This window comes from Saccopteryx bilineata, chromosome 5 (assembly GCF_036850765.1).
Source record: "Saccopteryx bilineata isolate mSacBil1 chromosome 5, mSacBil1_pri_phased_curated, whole genome shotgun sequence".
Classification (NCBI taxonomy): domain Eukaryota; kingdom Metazoa; phylum Chordata; class Mammalia; order Chiroptera; family Emballonuridae; genus Saccopteryx; species Saccopteryx bilineata.
Window position 1 is genome coordinate 32,879,086 of NC_089494.1, and position 17,531 is coordinate 32,896,616.

At 43.9% G+C, this 17,531-nt stretch overlaps 1 protein-coding gene across 1 annotated transcript in view; it reads left to right on the plus strand.

The window, feature by feature from the left end:
- Positions 1–207: 207 nt before the first annotated feature.
- Positions 208–17,531, plus strand: part of FAM117B (family with sequence similarity 117 member B) — a 94,018-nt gene continuing 76,694 nt past the window's right edge. Inside the window, exon 1 of the mRNA XM_066280529.1 lies at positions 208–929. Coding sequence (XP_066136626.1) covers positions 350–929 — 580 coding nt within the window. The 5' untranslated portion in view covers positions 208–349. The remainder of the gene's footprint in view (positions 930–17,531) is intronic.

The window sequence follows — 17,531 nt, forward strand, 5'->3', positions numbered from 1 at the left end:
CGGTCTCCGCGCAAAGCTAGGCTCTCTAAGGCCTCGGGGGCCGGGGCCGAGCTGCTTGCAGCCAATGGGAGCGGTGGAGCGGCTCGAGCGCGGCTGACGCTACACCAATGGGCGTCCGCGGGGGGCGGGGGCTGCGGAGGAGACACTATTGTTGATGAGGAGAAGCGGCGGCGGCGGCGGCGGCTGCAGCACCTCGTTACTGTCGACCGCAGCTTAGTCGCCCCCCGCACCCCGGATTCCGGCTTCGTCACCCCGTCGCGGGGACCATCCCTTCGGCCTCGAGAATTTTTTCCCTTCAAGCCAACAACGCCCCCCACCCGTCTCGCCCCGTCACCGGGCAGGGTGGACCATGTCCCAACGGGTGAGGCGCAATGGGTCCCCGACGCCAGCCAGCTCCCTCGGGGGCGGTGCGGTCGCCCCAGCCGGGGGAGCCGGGAGCCGCTTGCAGCCCATGAGGGCGACGGTTCCGTTCCAGCTGAAGCAGCAGCAGCAGCAACATGGCAGCCCCACGAGGAGCAGCGGCGGCGGCGGCGGCGGCAACAACAACGGCGGCTGCTGTGGTGGCGCCTCAGGCCCCTCGGGCGGCGGGGCTCCGCGCACAGCCTCGCGCAGTACGAGCCCCACTCGCGGGGGCGGGAGTGCGGCCGCGCGCACCAGCCCCACGGTGGCCACGCAGACGAGCGCGTCCGCGACGTCCACGCGAGGAACCAGCGCCACGCCCGGAGCTCGCGGGAGCCCCCCACGGCCGCAGCCCCCTCCGCCGCTGCTGGGCACCGTGTCGTCGCCGTGCTCGTCGCCCACCCACCTGTGGACTGGCGAGGTGAATGCAGCCCCACCCTCAGCCCGCGTCCGGCACCGGAGGAGGTCCCCGGAACAGAACCGATGCTCCCCGGAGAGGAGGAGCCCGAGCGCCCCCGTTTGCAAAGCAGGTTCGTGTTGGGGGCCGTAGGGCGAGGGGAAGGCGGCGCCGGGAAGGGGTCCGGGGCGCGCGTTGCTACCGCGCGGGGACTGCGGCGCTGCCGCGGAGCCGGGGTGGCTGGGGGCGGGGCCCGGGTGGTGCGGCCCCGCCTTCCTCGGGCCTGCCCCGCGCCAGCCCCGCAGCTCCCCGCCGGATTCATTCATTCCTCAGCCGGTCCACGCTTGTCCCAGGCGGTGGGAGTGCACCCGCTAACCTAGTGCTTGGTCTGATACGTGTTGAAGATAAACCTGGGATCCTGGCCACCGCTGGTTACTGCTTGCCCTCCTTTGATGTCAAGGCCAGGAGTGGTTTGTCACTTTTAGTGACATCGTTAATGTTAATATAGCACACGCCTGCAGCTAAGTATTTCTCTTTCACAAAGCAGTTCCTGATTTTGGGGACTGAATACGTCAGCATAGCAGATTTGGATCCCTGAAGAGATATGAGGCTGGGAGCTATTAGCATTTCCTAAGACTTGATAAGTGGGTAGCAAGAAGTGAAGTAAATTAAGCAGGATTCCTTCGGAAGGTTAATGAGCTTTGTTTGAGGGTCTGGGTGAATTTCTAATAGACTGATACACTGTTTAGGGTGTAAAACCATTCATTTTTTTTTTAATCCTTTAACAAGGTTTGTCTATTTGTTGTTATTTTAGAGATCTAGAAACTGTTATTTTTCTCTATACCTGAGACCTTTTCTGGGAAAGGTTCTGAACGGCCATTGGAGTCATTCGTAAAGAGTAATTCAATAGAGAAATTAAAACTGTGGAAATAGAGAAAATTCATCATCTGATTGACTTCCTGTTAGAATCTAGTGAAGAAAGGTATGGGTGGGTTTTAATTTATGTGTTAATACTGCCAACATATATACCTTTGTCTTTTTTTGTCGAGAATTTCGGTTGAAATCTTTCAGGTAGAATGGCTGGAAATTTCAGGGAAGTTAGTATGGTACTTCCTAACCCAATAAAAAAAGACAAAGTGATTTCAAAGGTTCATGCAGAAATGTAGGGAGGATGAGTTTTTCTTCTTACTATTTATTTTATCAGATATTTTAGACAATGGATACTTTTTGTTGGAGAGAATTGCCTTGAAAAATATCAGTAGTGTTTTATAACGAGAGCAAAAGTGCTGTTTAAAATCTTCTGGCAATGCAGAATGCTTTTTTAAGCTTGTTTAAAGTACTAGAACCTTCCCCCCCTCCCTTTCAAATAATAGCTGTCAGGTACTGAGCTCCTGCTATATGGTGAGTGATTTACCTACAAGTTCAGATTTTAATTCTCATAGTAGGTTTTAGCAAGGTTAGGTAACAAGTTTTAGAGTTGATATTTGAACTTTGCTGTGTAGTGCTCCGAAAACCATATCTTTTACATTTTATCAAGGACGTAGCTTTATGATGTATAACATAGAACCTGGGGAGCTGTTAGCTGTAAGCACACCCAAATTGCATGTGCTTAGTTGTTTTTTTTTTTACAGAGACACAGAGAGTCAGAGAGAGGGATAGATAGGGACAGACAGGAACGGAGAGAGGTGAGAAGCATCAATCATCAGTTTTTCCTTGCGACACCTTAGTTGTTCATTGATTGCTTTCTCATGTGTGCCCTGACCGTGGCGAGTAACCCCTTGCTCAAGCCAGCAGCCTTGGGTCCAAGCTGGTGAGCTTTGCTCAAACCAGATGAGCCCGCGCTCAAGCTGGCGACCTCCAGGTCTCGAACCTGGGTCTTCCGCATCCCAGACCTATGCTCCATCCACTGCGCCACCGCCTGGTCAGGCGCATGTGCTTAGTTTTTGAAGTAACTCTTAGAGCTATCTAGTGAACATAATTGCTTCACTTTAATTTCAACTTTCTGGAGCTGGCATAATGTGGCAGGTAGAAGGGAAGGCGAGCTGCTTAAGTGGGCAGTAGTAATGGAGGCAGGAGGCCGTGACCACATTCTGATAATAGAATCTGGCTACCCTTTTACTGTTTGACCCTTGAAGCAGAGCCGCAGTCTGAAGAAAGCTGGGTTAAGTATTAGCAATATGTGGAGAAAAGTGCTCTTTTCTTATCTCTAGAAGGGCAGAAGGGTTCCATTTCCAGGGACCTCAGGCTCCTGGTGTGCCCATTCTTTTTTTCTTTCTTTTTTTTTGTGACAGAGAGAGAGAAAGAGGGACAGATAGGGACAGACAGACAGGAAGGGAGAGAGATGAGAAACATCAGTTCTTTGTTTCGGTTCCTTAGTTGTTCATTGATTGATTTCTCATATGTGCCTTGATGGGGGCGGGGGGAGGGGTGGAGGCGAAGGGGCTACAGCAGACCAAGTGACTCCTTGCTCGAGCCAGCGACCTTGGGTCCAAGCTGGTGAGCTTTGCTCAAACCAGATGAGCCCGCACTCAAGCTGGCGACCTTGGGGTCTCGAACCTGGGTCCTCGGCGTCCCAGTCTGACGCTCTATCCACTGCGCCACTGCCTGGTCAGGCCTGGTATGTCCGTTCTTCATGTTGCCCAAACCTCCCTTCTAGCTGTCTCATTCCATACAGTCATCATACTGTAAAATTAACCTTTCTCATTCCCCATCTCCCCCAAAACCCAGGAAAATAAAAACTCCTCTAATGCAGCACTTTCAACTAGGTATGAAAAGGGATACTGCCTGTTCCTAAGTTATACTGAAGTGGATGTCTGATAGTTTCCTTTCCAGTTATGTAGTCTTGATGCAGAGTGGGACAAAAATTTTCAAATTTCAACTCTTCATAGCACAAACTAGACTATTAGCTTTATTTTCTCTGACCAAAACTGGAAGGAGAGAAAAGAAAAGCCCTTTAGACTAAAGGGAAATTAACACCAGCTTAACAGCCTCAGTGAAAAATGTAGAAATCTTTACTTTAGAGGAGAACTGTTCACCTTACATAGTTTTGTAAACCTCATATGACTCAAGTTCCAGGGTCTGTCTAGATCAGGCTGCCACTTTCTGGGTATCTGTCAGGTCAACTGGATGCTGTTGCCTTTGTTAGTGATCCTTAGAGAGTTGTTCCTCTTTTGCTACCTACCTGGTTGCTTTATTCCTCCAGGGTTAGAACTAATCATTGGCTCTTCTAGAACTCCCCTTTTCTTGGCTAATATAAGGCAATGATTTTCAACTACTGTGCTGCTAGAGGCACACTGGTGTACTATAAGAATTTTTAAAATATGCAGTACCTGCCCTGGCCGGTTGGCTCAGCGGTAGAGCGTCGGCCTAGCGTGCGGAGGACCCGGGTTCGATTCCCGGCCAGGGCACACAGGAGAAGCGCCCATTTGCTTCTCCACCCCTCCGCCGTGCTTTCCTCTCTGTCTCTCTCTTCCCCTCCCGCAGCCAAGGCTCCATTGGAGCAAAAATGGCCCGGGCGCTGGGGATGGCTCTGTGGCCTCTGCCTCAGGCGCTAGAGTGGCTCTGGTCGCAACATGGCGACACCCATGGGCAGAACATCGCCCCCTGGTGGGCAGAGCATCGCCCCCTGGTGGGCGTGCCGGGTGGATCCCGGTCGGGCGCATGCGGGAGTCTGTCAGACTGTCTCTCCCTGTTTCCAGCTTCAGAAAAATGCAAAAAAAAAAAAAAAAAAAAAAAAAATGCAATACCTGACTATTCAGTCAGGGTCACTGACCTCTTTTCCCTTGGATTGTCAAATGAAAAAATGGCGATAGCGAACACAATAGCTGTCCTGTGTGAATGAATCAAAATTATACCCCCCCTTTTTTTTGTCAGATTGGCAGAAAATATATATTTTGGTGTGCTGCAGAATTTTGATAGTTTATGTGTGCCATGAGATAAAAAAAAGGTTGAAAATTGCTCTATAAGGTAATTCAAGCACCCATCCCTGAAAGATATTTTCAGTTACATTCAACATTATTCTGAATTAAGTTTCAGATATATAACAAAGTGGTTTGAAAATCATATACTTTACAGAGTGGTCCCCCTTATGCCTCAAGTACCCACCTGGCCCCATTCATGGTTGTCATGAAATTATCGACTATATTCCATATGCTGTCATCTACACCTGTGACTATTCCATAACTAACAATTTGTACTGCTTTACCTTTTTCACCCAGTCCCCAAACCCCTTTCCGTCTGACAGCTGTCAGTCTGTTCTCTGTATTTATAAGTCTGTTTCTTTTTCGTTTGTTTTGTTCATTAGATTCCAACATGTAAGTGAAGTCATATGGTATTTGTCTTTCTCTGATTTATTTCACTTAGTGTAATACCCTTTAGGTTCATCCATGCTGTAGCAAAAGGTAAGATTTCTTTTTTACAGCTGAGTACTATTCCATTGTGTAAATGTACCACAGCCTTTTTATGCATTTGGTGGCACTTGAGTTGCTTCCATAGCTTGGCTGTTGTAAATAATGCTGCAGTGGGCCCTGGCCAAGTATCTCAGTGGGTTGCATTGTCGTCCCAATGGGCCAGGGTTGCGGGTTTGATCCCTTGTCAGGGCACATATGGAGATCAACCAATGAATGCATAAGTGTATGAAACAGCAAATTGGATGTTTCTCTCCCCCTCTCCCCCCTTTCTCCCGTCCTTGTCCCCGCTTCCTCTTGCTCTCTAATCAATAAATTAAAAAAAAAATAGTGCTGCAGTTATAAGGCAATTACATTCTTAGTTTTTTGAGGAACCTCCATGCTGTTTTCCTTAGTGTTTGCACCAGTTTGCATTCTCACCAACAGTACACTAGGGTCCCTTTTCTTTACCATTTGTTGTTTATTGTTTCATTGATGGTAGCCATTCTGCTAGGTGTGAAGTGACTTCTCATTGTGGCTTTGATTTGCATTTCTCTGATTAGTGATGTTGAACATCTTTTCACATTTCTGTTGGCCAGCTGTATGTCTTCCTTGCAGAAATGTCTATTCAAGTCTTCTGCCCATTTTGTAATTGGATTGTTTTTCTAGTGTTAAGTTAGTTGTCGTGAAGTTTTTCTCCTTTTTCTTGGCCTTTTTTTTTTTTTTTTTTGGTGAGAGATGATGGGAGAGAGAGAGGAAGAGAAGCATCAACTTGTTTGTTCCTCCACTAGTGCATTGACTGCAGCCTTGACCCGGGGATTGGACCAGTGACCTTGGGGTCGAGCTGGCAACTTTGGCTCAAGCCAGTCACTTCAGGATTGCATGGGCAGCCCTGTGCTCAAGTTGGTGACCCAGACTCAAGTTGGTGACATTGGGTTTCGAACTGGCACCTAAGCATTCTGGGTCCGCACTCTATCCACTCCACTACTTTCAGTCAGGCAAATTGTCTAAATTCTTTATAAATTTTGGATATTAACACCTTATCAGATGTTTCATTGGTGAGAATTTACATCAAACTAATAAGTTTTGCACAGCAAAGGAAACCTTCAACAAAACAAACAACCTACTGGCCTGACCAGGCAGTTGCGCCGTGGATAGAGCGTCGGACTGGGATGCGGAGGACCCAGGTTTAAGACCCCAAGGTTGCCAGCTTGAGCGCGGGCTCATCAGGTGTGAGCAAGGCTCACCAGCTTGAGCCCAAGGTCACTGGCTTGAGCAAGGGGTCACTTGGTCTGCTGTAGCCCCCTGGTAAAGGCATATATGAGAAATCAATTAATGAACAACTAAGGAGCTGCAACAAAGAATTGATGTTTCTCATCTCTCTCCTTTCCTGTCTGTCTCTCCCTATCTGTCCCTCTTTCTTACTCTCTCTGTCTCTGCCACACACAACACACACACACACACAAAGACAACCTACTGAATGGAGAAGATAATTTACCAAGATACACCTGACTAATACTTTAGACTTTCCACCTTCAGAGCCTGCTATTTCCATGGCAAAGTAATTTGTCATTAGGAACTGAGATGCTCAGAGATGGTAACTAGGGAACAGTGTTAACTATAGATAAAATGGTGAAAGAAGGAAAGTTTGTTTTTGTGTCTTTCCTCTTTTTACCTGATTCTGTCTTACCTAGTAAAATGTCAAATAGATGTAAATGGAGAGATGGCATAGCATGGAGGTTAGGAGCACAAGTGTTGGGTAGACAGGCTGGGTTTAATACCTGTGTTCTGCTACCTAAAAGCCATGTGATACGGGGAATGAATAACTTTCTGACCCTTTAACTTTCTCATCTGTATAAAAGGTGATGATGATACCTACTTTATATGGTAGTAAGGATTACATTAAAGAAAAATTTAAAATATTTTGGACTATATCTCATCATAAAAGTTAGCTATTAGGTATCATTATTTTGCTTCTGTTTTAGTGGATATAGCCTAAATTGCCAGCCAGTATAAGCTTAGTTTTCATGGTTGTATGAAATTTCAAATTGGAGAGAACGTTGCCTGTGAATATACAGAACTGTTTCTTAAAGTGTGGTTCTGGTTCATTTTTATCAGAATCAGTTAGGATCCTTGGTAAAATGCAGGTTCCAGGCCCTACTACAGACCTTGCAAGCCGATCTCCAACCCACTGTGATGTTGCTGTACTCTAAATTAAAAAAAAAGTCATTAGATGTACTAAAGAAAAATCTTTTGAAAATTCCTCGTTAGAGAAAATGGCATTAGTACAGTATGTGTAAAAGTCATTTTTGCAGTGTGGCTGATAGCAAGTTGTGTTTTTGCTAATTTTCCCCTTACTTTGGATACATTATGTTATGCGTGAATTTGGTTGTTTATCGGGGTTGGGAAAGTGGCAAGAGCAATAAGAGATAGATGTCTCTGGACTAATAATCAAGAGCAAGTAGGGTACCAGAACTTAATATTTGTGACATCTTAGACTTGTACTTTCTAGTACTTTGTGAAGTACACGGCTTTAATAATTCAGTGTTTCTCTAACATTTAAAGAACTGCTAATTTCACACCTTTAAGGGAATCTGTTTGGTTGTAACATCTATATATTCCAGTGGAAGGTGAGGTAAAGTAGAACCTTACTATCAGTTGTACATTTTGGCTAGCAGAATTTACACTTAATTAAGTTCAATTCTGTAAGCTTTGATTACTTTGTTAGTAACTGTGCAATACAAGGAAATGTGAAAGAAACAGGGAACTCCAGAGACTCCGAAAGCGGTCATATAAGACTGGTACATAGGTATATAATAGGATAAGTACTCGGCTTATAGAAAAATGAATTCTATAGGGAATGGGTATAGAAGTTCTATCAGAGGGATGGCTTTTGATTTGGGTTGGAAAGAAAGAAACAGAACTTTATACTTGGATGATAGAGATGTGAAGAGATACATACCATATTCAGTTCTATGTGTCTTAAAATGTAGAGGATAGGCTGTTGGGGAGAAAAGACGGAGCAATAGAAAAAGAGTAGAAAGATGAGTTTTCGCAATGGTCTTGAATAGAATATATTCTGTGGTTAATAGCTCTAGAGCCAGACTGTCAGGGTTCAAATCTTGGCATTACCACTTACTTAGTCGTTTACTTAAGCAAAATGACTTTACCTGTAGAAAGAGGATGCTAATTAGTAGTACTTAACAACAGAGGATTATTAGAAAAATAAAATCCTTGTAATATCTGTGTGGGTACAGGATCTTTCATTGTTAGCTCTTTTTATATCATATTTATCATCTAATTGTTTAGGTATCAAAATTTTCATTAGTAGTAGTATTTACATTCTTAGAATGCATAGAGTTTATATATATTTAGGATGAGTAGAGTATGAATTTGAAATAGGAGAGTAATTTGCAAAAGTGTTGAACACCTGAGTTTAGATGCAGTGGTAATCTAAAAGGATAAAAGGCAAAAATAAAAGGATAGAGGAAACTGTGATATGGTAACCTGTTGGATATTGAGATTGAGAAAGGAGGAGTTGAGTATAATGGTTTGGATGGTGCCCCTGGTTGCATAGCTCAGTTGGTTAGAGCATTGTCCTGAAGTGAAAGCATTGCTGGTTTGATCCCTAGTCAGGGCACATTACAGGAACAGATTGATGTTCCCATCTCTCTCACCCGCAACCCCCCTACCTCTCTCTAAACATTTTTTATTAAGTAAGGGGCAGGGAGTCAGAGCGACAGACTTGCGCCTGTGCCCCGGCCGGGATAAACCCAGCAAGCCCCCTACTGGTGGTGCTCTACCCATGTGAGGCCACTGCTCTGTTGCTTGCAACCAAGCTATTTTGGTTCCTGAGGCGAGACCATGGAGCCATCCTCAGTGCCCGGGGCCAACATGCTCAGAACCAATCGAGCCATGCTGCAGGAGGGTGAGAAAGGAGGAGGGAGGGGTGAAGAAGTAGATGGTCGCTTTTTCTGTTTGTCCTGACTGGGAATCGAACCCAGGACTTCTACACACCAGGCTGATGCTCTGTGACTGAGCCAACTAGCCAGGGCTATCAATAAACATTAAAAAAATAGTTTGGATGGTGGTACATAAGCTACACAGTAGGGAATGCAAATTTAGGGGGAGAAAATGAGATTAGTTCTAGACAAATTTAGTTTGTGCTCTCAGGAAATCTAGATAATTTTCTAGATTATGCAAATACAGTTTTAGAACTTGGGTATAGTTTGAACTCTGGACAAAAATTGGGACTCATTTAACATATACTTTATGCTAGGCGTTTGCATGTGCGCAGTACTTGAAATGACTAATCACTAGGATGGGTTTGATGTTGGGAAGGATAGAACACTGGGAGAAAGCAAGCATTTAAGTGTAAAAAGAAAAGACTGAAGAAGCCTGAGAATGTGGTAGGAGGATAAATGGTCAAAATAGTGTTGAGAAAGCCAAAAGAGATCAGATTTCAAGGAGGAGATGGTAAAGATTTTCAAATTCTGTGAAGAGAACAAGTAGGCTAGTCTGGAGAATAGCCTTTTGAATATGGCATTTTGATCAGTTGGATGATTTCTTCTGAGACAATAGTTTGAGTAGTTTGTTGGCTGCACAAATGAGATTGAAGTGATGGTTGAGGGAGTAGAGGGGATGGTTACAGATTATTGTTATGGAGTTTAAATTACTCATATAACTGAAAGGAAGAAAAGTGACAAAACAGGATGAATTGTTGAGCTAAGGTTTATCTGTTTATTTATAGCAGGGGTAGTCAACCTTTTTATACCTACTACCCACCTTTGTATCTCTGTTAGTAGTAAAATTTTCTAACCGCCCACTGGTTCCACAGTAATGGTGATCTATAAAGTAGGGAAGTAACTACTTTATAAAATTTATAAAGCAGAGTTACAGCAAGTTAAAGCATATAATAATAATCACTTATCAAGTACTTTATGTTGGATTTTCATTAAGTTTGGCAGAATAAATCTTTATAAAACAACTTACTATAATTAAATCTATCTTTTTATTTATATTATACTTTGGTTGGTTGCTCCGCTATCACCCACCATGAAAGCTGGAACGCCCACTAGTGGGTGGTAGGGACCAGGTTGACTACCACTGATTTATAGGATGGGAAAAACTTCAGCATGTATTAGAGGATTTGGGAAAGGATTCACAAATGAAGGATGGCAAGTTTGAGAGGGGATGGAAATAGTAAATATAGCATATAGCAAGGTCATGGAAATGAGGAAGTGGGACCCAGCACATGATAGAGTCTGGAAATAAACTTCTAAGCCAGCGGTTCTCAACCTGTGGGTCGCGACCCGGGCGGGGGTCAAACGACCAAAACACAGGGGTCGCCTAAAGCCATCGGAAAATACATATGGCTCTTCTAAGCAATACTTCTTTTTTTGAGGATGGGAAGGAGGTAAGGGTGGATTAAGAGGATAGACAGTTCAGCAATAGAAGGGGAAGGAAGTTGAGAAAAGTCAGCTACTTCCATCTCCAAACTACATGAAGAAAAAAGTAGCATGTTTGTCTTATTTTTAAATTTTATTTATTTATTTAATTATTATTATTTTCTTTTTTTTCCCAAGTGAGAGGAGGGGAGATGAGATAGACTCTTGCATGTACCCTGACTGGGAACCACTTCGCAACCCCCACCTGGGGCCGATGCTCTGCCCATCTTGGGCCATGCCCACAACTGAGCTATTTTTAGTGCCTGAGGTGGAGGCTCTAGGGAGCCATCCTCAGTGCCTGGGGCCAGTGCGCTTGAATCAGTCAAACAATGCTGTGGGAGCGGAAGAGAAGGGGGCGGGGGAGTGGCAGAGAAGGAGACAGTCACATCCCCTGTGTGCCCTGACTGTGAATTGAACCTGAGGCATCCAGACGCCAGGCCCATGCCCTACCACTGAGTCAACAGTCCAGGTCCGTCAGTGTCTTATAAAACTATAAAGAGATAAATACCCTCAAAGTTTTCTTTTGTCCTCTGCATTGTCCTCACAGCTCTTTTTGTCTTGAGATTTGTCTTTCATGTTGGAAACTTTGTTTAATTTTGTATTAATGTTTAAATAAGAAACAAATGCTTTATGGTTGTTCTGTCTGAGTCCCACTGGTAGACTGGAGGATTTTACAGTAGAATAGTGATGCAGGCCTGACCTGTGGTGACATAGTGGATAAAGTGTCGACCTGGAAACGCTGAGGTTGCCAATTCAAAAAACTCTGGGCCTGCTTGGTCAAGGTCCATATGGGAGTTGACGCTTCCTGCTCCTCCCCCGTTCTAGCGCGCGTGCGCGCGCTCTCTCTCTCTCTCTCTCTCTCTCTCCCTCTCTCTCTATATATCCCTCTCTCCTCTCTAAAAGGAATTAAAAAAAATAGTGATGCAAATACACTAAATACAAGGTTTTTCTTCTCTTGGGCCAGTTTTTCCAGGGAAGAATTCTACATACTGTATATCATGCCTAAGAATGTGTCTGCTGTCCTTAAGTCCAGAGCCTGTCCAGTTAACCTCTCTAGAGCAGTTTTTCCTTAATCTTTGTGCTCTAGAGAAACCCCCGGAATAATTTCCATTTCTCAGGGAACCTTTTCTGAGTACAGATTGATTTCTCTGTGGATCACTTTATTTGGCCAAATTATTATAAGCCTATTCACTTTGTGTATTTTCCTTTCTAATTCTTTCGAGGAAAAATAGTTAATCTTAGTTTACCTTTCTGGAAATTGATCCCTTTTTAAAATAAATTTTAAAACCCATATGGCAGCCTCAATACATTTTGATTAAATAATTGACTTAAGTCTAATACAGTAGTCCCTATCTATCACGAGGGTTAGGTTCCAGAACCCCCCGTGATAGGCAAATATCCGTGAAGTAGCAACCTTATATTTATTTTATTATTTATATATATGTTGACTTTATTTTGATTTAATATTTTAATATGTTTTAATTAATATTTTTTATATTTTCAATTGTGTGTGCGTTTTTTTTTTACAGAGACAGATTCAGAGAGAGGGATAGATAGAGAAGGACAGACAGGAACAGAGAGAGATGAGAAGCATCAATCATCAGTTTTTTGTTGCAAAACCTTAGTTGTTCATTGATTGCTTTCTCATATGTGCCTTGACCATGGGACTACAGCAGACTGAGTAACCCCTTGCTCAAGCCAGGGACCTTGGGTCCAAGCTGGTGAGCTTTGCTCAAACCAAATGAGCCCACGCTCAAACTGGTGAGCTCAGGGTCTCGAACCTGGGTCTTCCGCATCCCAGTCCGACGTTCTATCCACTGCGCCACTGCATGGTCAGGCTATATTTTCAATTTTTTAGGCTATAAAATGCTTTAAATTTTATCGCAGAAATAATGAAAATAAAAATATATAAAAATATATACTGCGAAATTTCACGATAGAGCGAAAATTCGCGATACAAAATTACATATATACAACTTAAAAATCAGTGATACAGTGAGACCTTGAAAAGTGAACCATGATATGGCAAGGGATAACTATGTTTTAACTTTTCTAAAGGTAGGCTCACTAAATTTAACTTAAAGTTAGTAAATTTTCTTTTGCAGTATGAAAATTTATTAACAAGGTTGTATAGTAGAGCTACTAAAACCATAAACCAAGGGAGTGTATGAAAAAATTTAGCCTGAGACACAGTTTTGTATATGTAAGAGTTTGAAAAAATTCTTTGTTGGTAACATGATCTGTCTCAAATACATAGGTCTAACAGAATTATTGTACATATATGTTGATTTTTTTTTTAAGCAAGAGAGAGAGACAGGGACAGACAGGAAGGGGAGATAGACGAGAAGCATCAACTCATAGTTGCAGCACTATAGTTGTTCATTGATTGCTTTCTCATATGTGCCTTGACCAGGGGGCTACAGCAGAGCAAGTGACCCTTTGCTCAAGCCAGCAACCTTGGACTCAAGTCCGTGATCTTGGGCTTCAAGCCAGCGACCAGAGGTTCATGTCTATGATCCCACACTCAAGCTAGTGACTTTGCGTTCAAGCTGGTGAGCCTGTGCTCAAGTGGGTGTCCTTGGGGCTTCGAACCTGGGTCCTTCACATCCCACTCCGATGCTTTATCCACTATGCCATTGCCTGGTCAGTGATGTTTATTTCTTTTTGCTATACAAATAGTCATTTCTGGGTTTTACTTGAAATGAGCACATCTACATTTTTATTTTATTTTATAGGAACAGAGAGAGAGTCAGATAGAGGGATAGATAGGGACAGACAAACAGGAACGGAGAGAGATGAGAAGCATCAATCATCAGTTTTTTCGTTGCGACACCATAGTTGTGTTTTTTTTTTTATTCTTTTTTTTTTTTTTTTTTTTTTTTTAGAGAGGAGAGAGACAGAGAGGGAGAGAGAGGAGAGAGAGACAGAGAGAGAGAGAAGGGGGGAGGAGCTGGAAGCATCAACTCCCATATGTGCCTTGACCAGGCAAGCCCAGGGTTTTGAACCAGCGACCTCAGCATTTCCAGGTCGATGCTTTATCCACTGCGCCACCACAGGTCAGGCTCGTTGCGACACCATAGTTGTTTTATCGATTGCTTTCCCATATGTGTCATGACCGCGGGCCTTCAGCAGACCGAGCAACCCCCCACTTGAGCCAGTAAACTTGGGTCAATGCTAGTGAGCTTTTTTTTGCTCAAGCCAGATCAGCCTGCTCCCAAGCCGGCAACCCCGGGGTCTTGAACCTGGGTCCTTCCACATCCCAGTCTGACGCTCTATCCACTGCGCCACCGCCTGGTCAGGCTACATTTTATTTATTTATTTTTTTTTTTTTTTCATTTTTCTGAAGCTGGAAACAGGGAGAGACAGTCAGACAGACTCCCGCATGCGCCCGACCGGGATCCACCCGGCACGCCCACCAGGGGCGACGCTCTGCCCACCAGGGGGCGATGCTCTGCCCATCCTGGGCGTCGCCATGTTGCGACCAGAGCCACTCTAGCGCCTGGGGCAGAGGCCACAGAGCCATCCCCAGCGCCCGGGCCATCTTTGCTCCAATGGAGCCTTGGCTGCGGGAGGGGAAGAGAGAGACAGAGAGGAAAGCGCGGCGGAGGGGTGGAGAAGCAAATGGGCGCTTCTCCTGTGTGCCCTGGCCGGGAATCGAACCCGGGTCCTCCGCACGCTAGGCCGACGCTCTACCCCTGAGCCAACCAGCCAGGGCTACATTTTATTTTTAAATGAAATAAAACACTTCTTTTTTTATTCTTGGTGCTTGTTAAAGATGTTTGTTTATTCATATAAGAAGTTGTAAATGCAGCAGATCATTAACTGCTTTCCTATGAATGAATGGCAAGATACTTTTCATAAAAATGCAGAACTTGTGTTGGGACAGATCAGAATTGAGCTTCATAATCAGACTGCAGCTAAATTACCACTTACAAATCTGCTTCCAAAACTTGGTTGGAACCTTTTCCTGCTCTTGCCTCCTTTCCTGTCTGTTTTCCTTGCAACTTAGACCTTTTTATTCTTTCAGTTTTATTTATTTATTTCCATGAGTTTTTTCTTGTCCCCCCCCTTTATTCCTTCAGTATTATTTTAATAGGAAGTCTTTAATAATCTTTCTAATAAAGGCTAGCATGCAGTCATGGTGAAATTACCTATTTATTCCCCAAGAAAATCTACATGACATTAAAAAGAGGTTTTTTTTCTGTGAATTTGGGGAGGGGAAAGAGAGAGTTGGAGGAAAGGAGAGAGACAGAGAATCATCAAATTGTTTAACTTAGTTCCATTTAGACATTCTCCACTTGTCTAGGAAGCAGTTGCCATTAATGTTATCCTTAAGAATTCTTGGAAAGTCTACTCCTGAAAATTGATTTAGTGTCACAGGAATACTCCTAACCTATTCAGAGATGTGATGTCTTAATTGTATAAGGAAGGTTTAAGGCCCATACTTTCAGACAGTCTCTCTACCAATTATACTTAAAAATCAAAACTGTGTGGCTCATCTAGTACCTCTATTATAATTACTCTGTTCCTCTCCTTGCGTTGGGGGTAGGAAGAACTTCAAGATTTACCTGTATTTCCCCATGTATTATACACCGTTTTTTGAAAAATTTGAGGTAAAAAATCTGGGTGTACCTTATACAGTAGTTGTAGTTTTTTTACTTGCATTTTCTGCTTTTTTGCACTTGTTTTTGCACTATTGTTGTAGATATTTTTACTTGCATTTTCTGCTTTTTTGTGCCTGTCCTCATTGAGCTCATTGTTTCCCATTTGTTATTGGTATATTACCGTAGGTTACATTTTGCCATGTTCTGCCCAGAAATGGCTCAGAAAAGATTTTTGTACAGTGTTGAATTCAAGATAAGTGTTCTAGTTTGCAAAAGTGAATGGAAATTGGCCCTGAACGTAAGTTTGGCCCTCCTCCAACTGAGAAATCAATCCAAGGCTGTCTATGGGAAGAAGAAACCCTACTGAAAACGCCATGGCAGGTCATGAGAGGCAAGTCAGCAAAATGGCCTGATTTAGAGAGGGAGTTGAAGATATAGATTGAAGAGCAAAGGGCAGTTGGAATTCTTGTGTCCACAAAGATGGTTCAGCATGAGGCAAGAAGAATTGCTGACGAAAAAGAAATTACTGATTTCAAAGGAGGACACAATTGGTGCTTCAGGTTCATGAAATGAATGGACTAAGCATGCGTATACACACCAGACTTGCCCAAAAGATGCCTGAAAGCTCTGAGCAGAAGGTCCATTAATTTCATTGTTTTGCCATTCAATGTCAGAAGACACATCAATTTGAATTGGGGCAGATTGCAAATATGGATGAAGTCCCCCTTCAATTTGATGTCCCAAGTAACAGAACTGTTGTTAAAGAAAGGGGTGAAAACTGTAACTGTGAAGACAAGTGGACATGAAAAGAGCCATTATACAGTTGTTCTAGCTTGTGGTGCCAATGGAACCAAGCTGCCCCCTATGCTGATTTTCAAACACAAACACAGTGCCAAGAGAGGACATTCCTTGAGTGATTGTCTACATTCATGACAAGGGTAGATCGGATCAGGATGGGATGAAGATCTGGTTTGAGAAAATTTGGAGAACGAGACCAGGCGGGCTCTTACGCAAAGCTGCCCTATTGGTGCTTGATCAGTTTAGGGCACACATAACAAAAAACACAAAGAAGATTGCTGCAGAGCATAAAACAAAACTTGCCGTCATACCTGGAGGCTTGACATCCCAGCTCCAACCACATGAGGTCAGCATTAACAAACCCTTCAAAGCTGCATGAGAGACAAATGAACCAATGGATAAAGTCTGCTGGGGACAATTTGACACCAGCAGGAAGAGTGAAGAAACCAACTATAGGAGAAGTTTATACCTGCATGAAAAGATCCTGGGATAATACCAAGATTGAGACTGTTGTCCAGTCATTTAAGAAGTGTGGCATTTCAAATGCCATAAATGGAACTGAAGACAAGGCGCAATATATGAAGACAGTAATTTGTCATCAGACACAGATGAGGACAAGCTAATAATGGATGGGAGTTTTATTGGGTTTTTTTTTTTTTGGATGGCAGTTTTGACAGTGATGAGTTGTATGAAGTTTATGATGAATAAAACTTGAGTACAATGACTTGAATACTTTTTTTTTTCAAATTTCAGGCCCCAAAATAAAGGTGCATATTATACACAGCAGTGTCTTATACATGGAGAAATAGGGTAAATGAGACCTTATAAAATTTTTGTTTGAATAAATGAATGGATGGCTGCCTATTTTAAAAAAATGAGTGTGAAGATCTATGTCCTATCCTTTGCCTTTGTCTGTTTGTTCCCTTCAGTTTGGAGGCCTTGTATAGCACTGAATTTTGCCTCTTTTTTTATTTATTTATATTTTTCTGAAGATGGAAACAGGGAGGCAGTCAGACAGACTCCCGCATGCGCCCGACCGGGATCCACTCGGCATGCCCACCAGGGGGCGATGCTGTGCCGCAACCAGAGCCATTCTAGCGCCTGAGGCAGAGGCCACAGAGCCATCCTCAGCGCCCGGGCCAACTTTGCTCTAATGGAGCCTCGGCTGCAGGAGGGGAAGAGAGAGACAGAGAGGAAGGAGAGGGGGAGGGGTGGAGAAGCAGATGGGCGCTTCTCCTGTGTGCCCTGGCCGGGGATCGAACCCGGGACTCCTGCACGCCAGGCCGACACTCTACCACTGAGCCAACCGGCCAGGGCCGAATTTTGCCTCTTTTGAGTACTATTATTTTCTTGCTTCACTGACCAAATGCTGAGGTTGCCAGTTGCAAACCCAGAGATTGCTGTCTTGAAGTGGGCTTGCCAGCTTGAGCACAGGATTCTCGACATGATTCCAGAGGTCACTGGATTGAGCCCAAAGGTCACCAGCTTGAAAGCCCAAGGT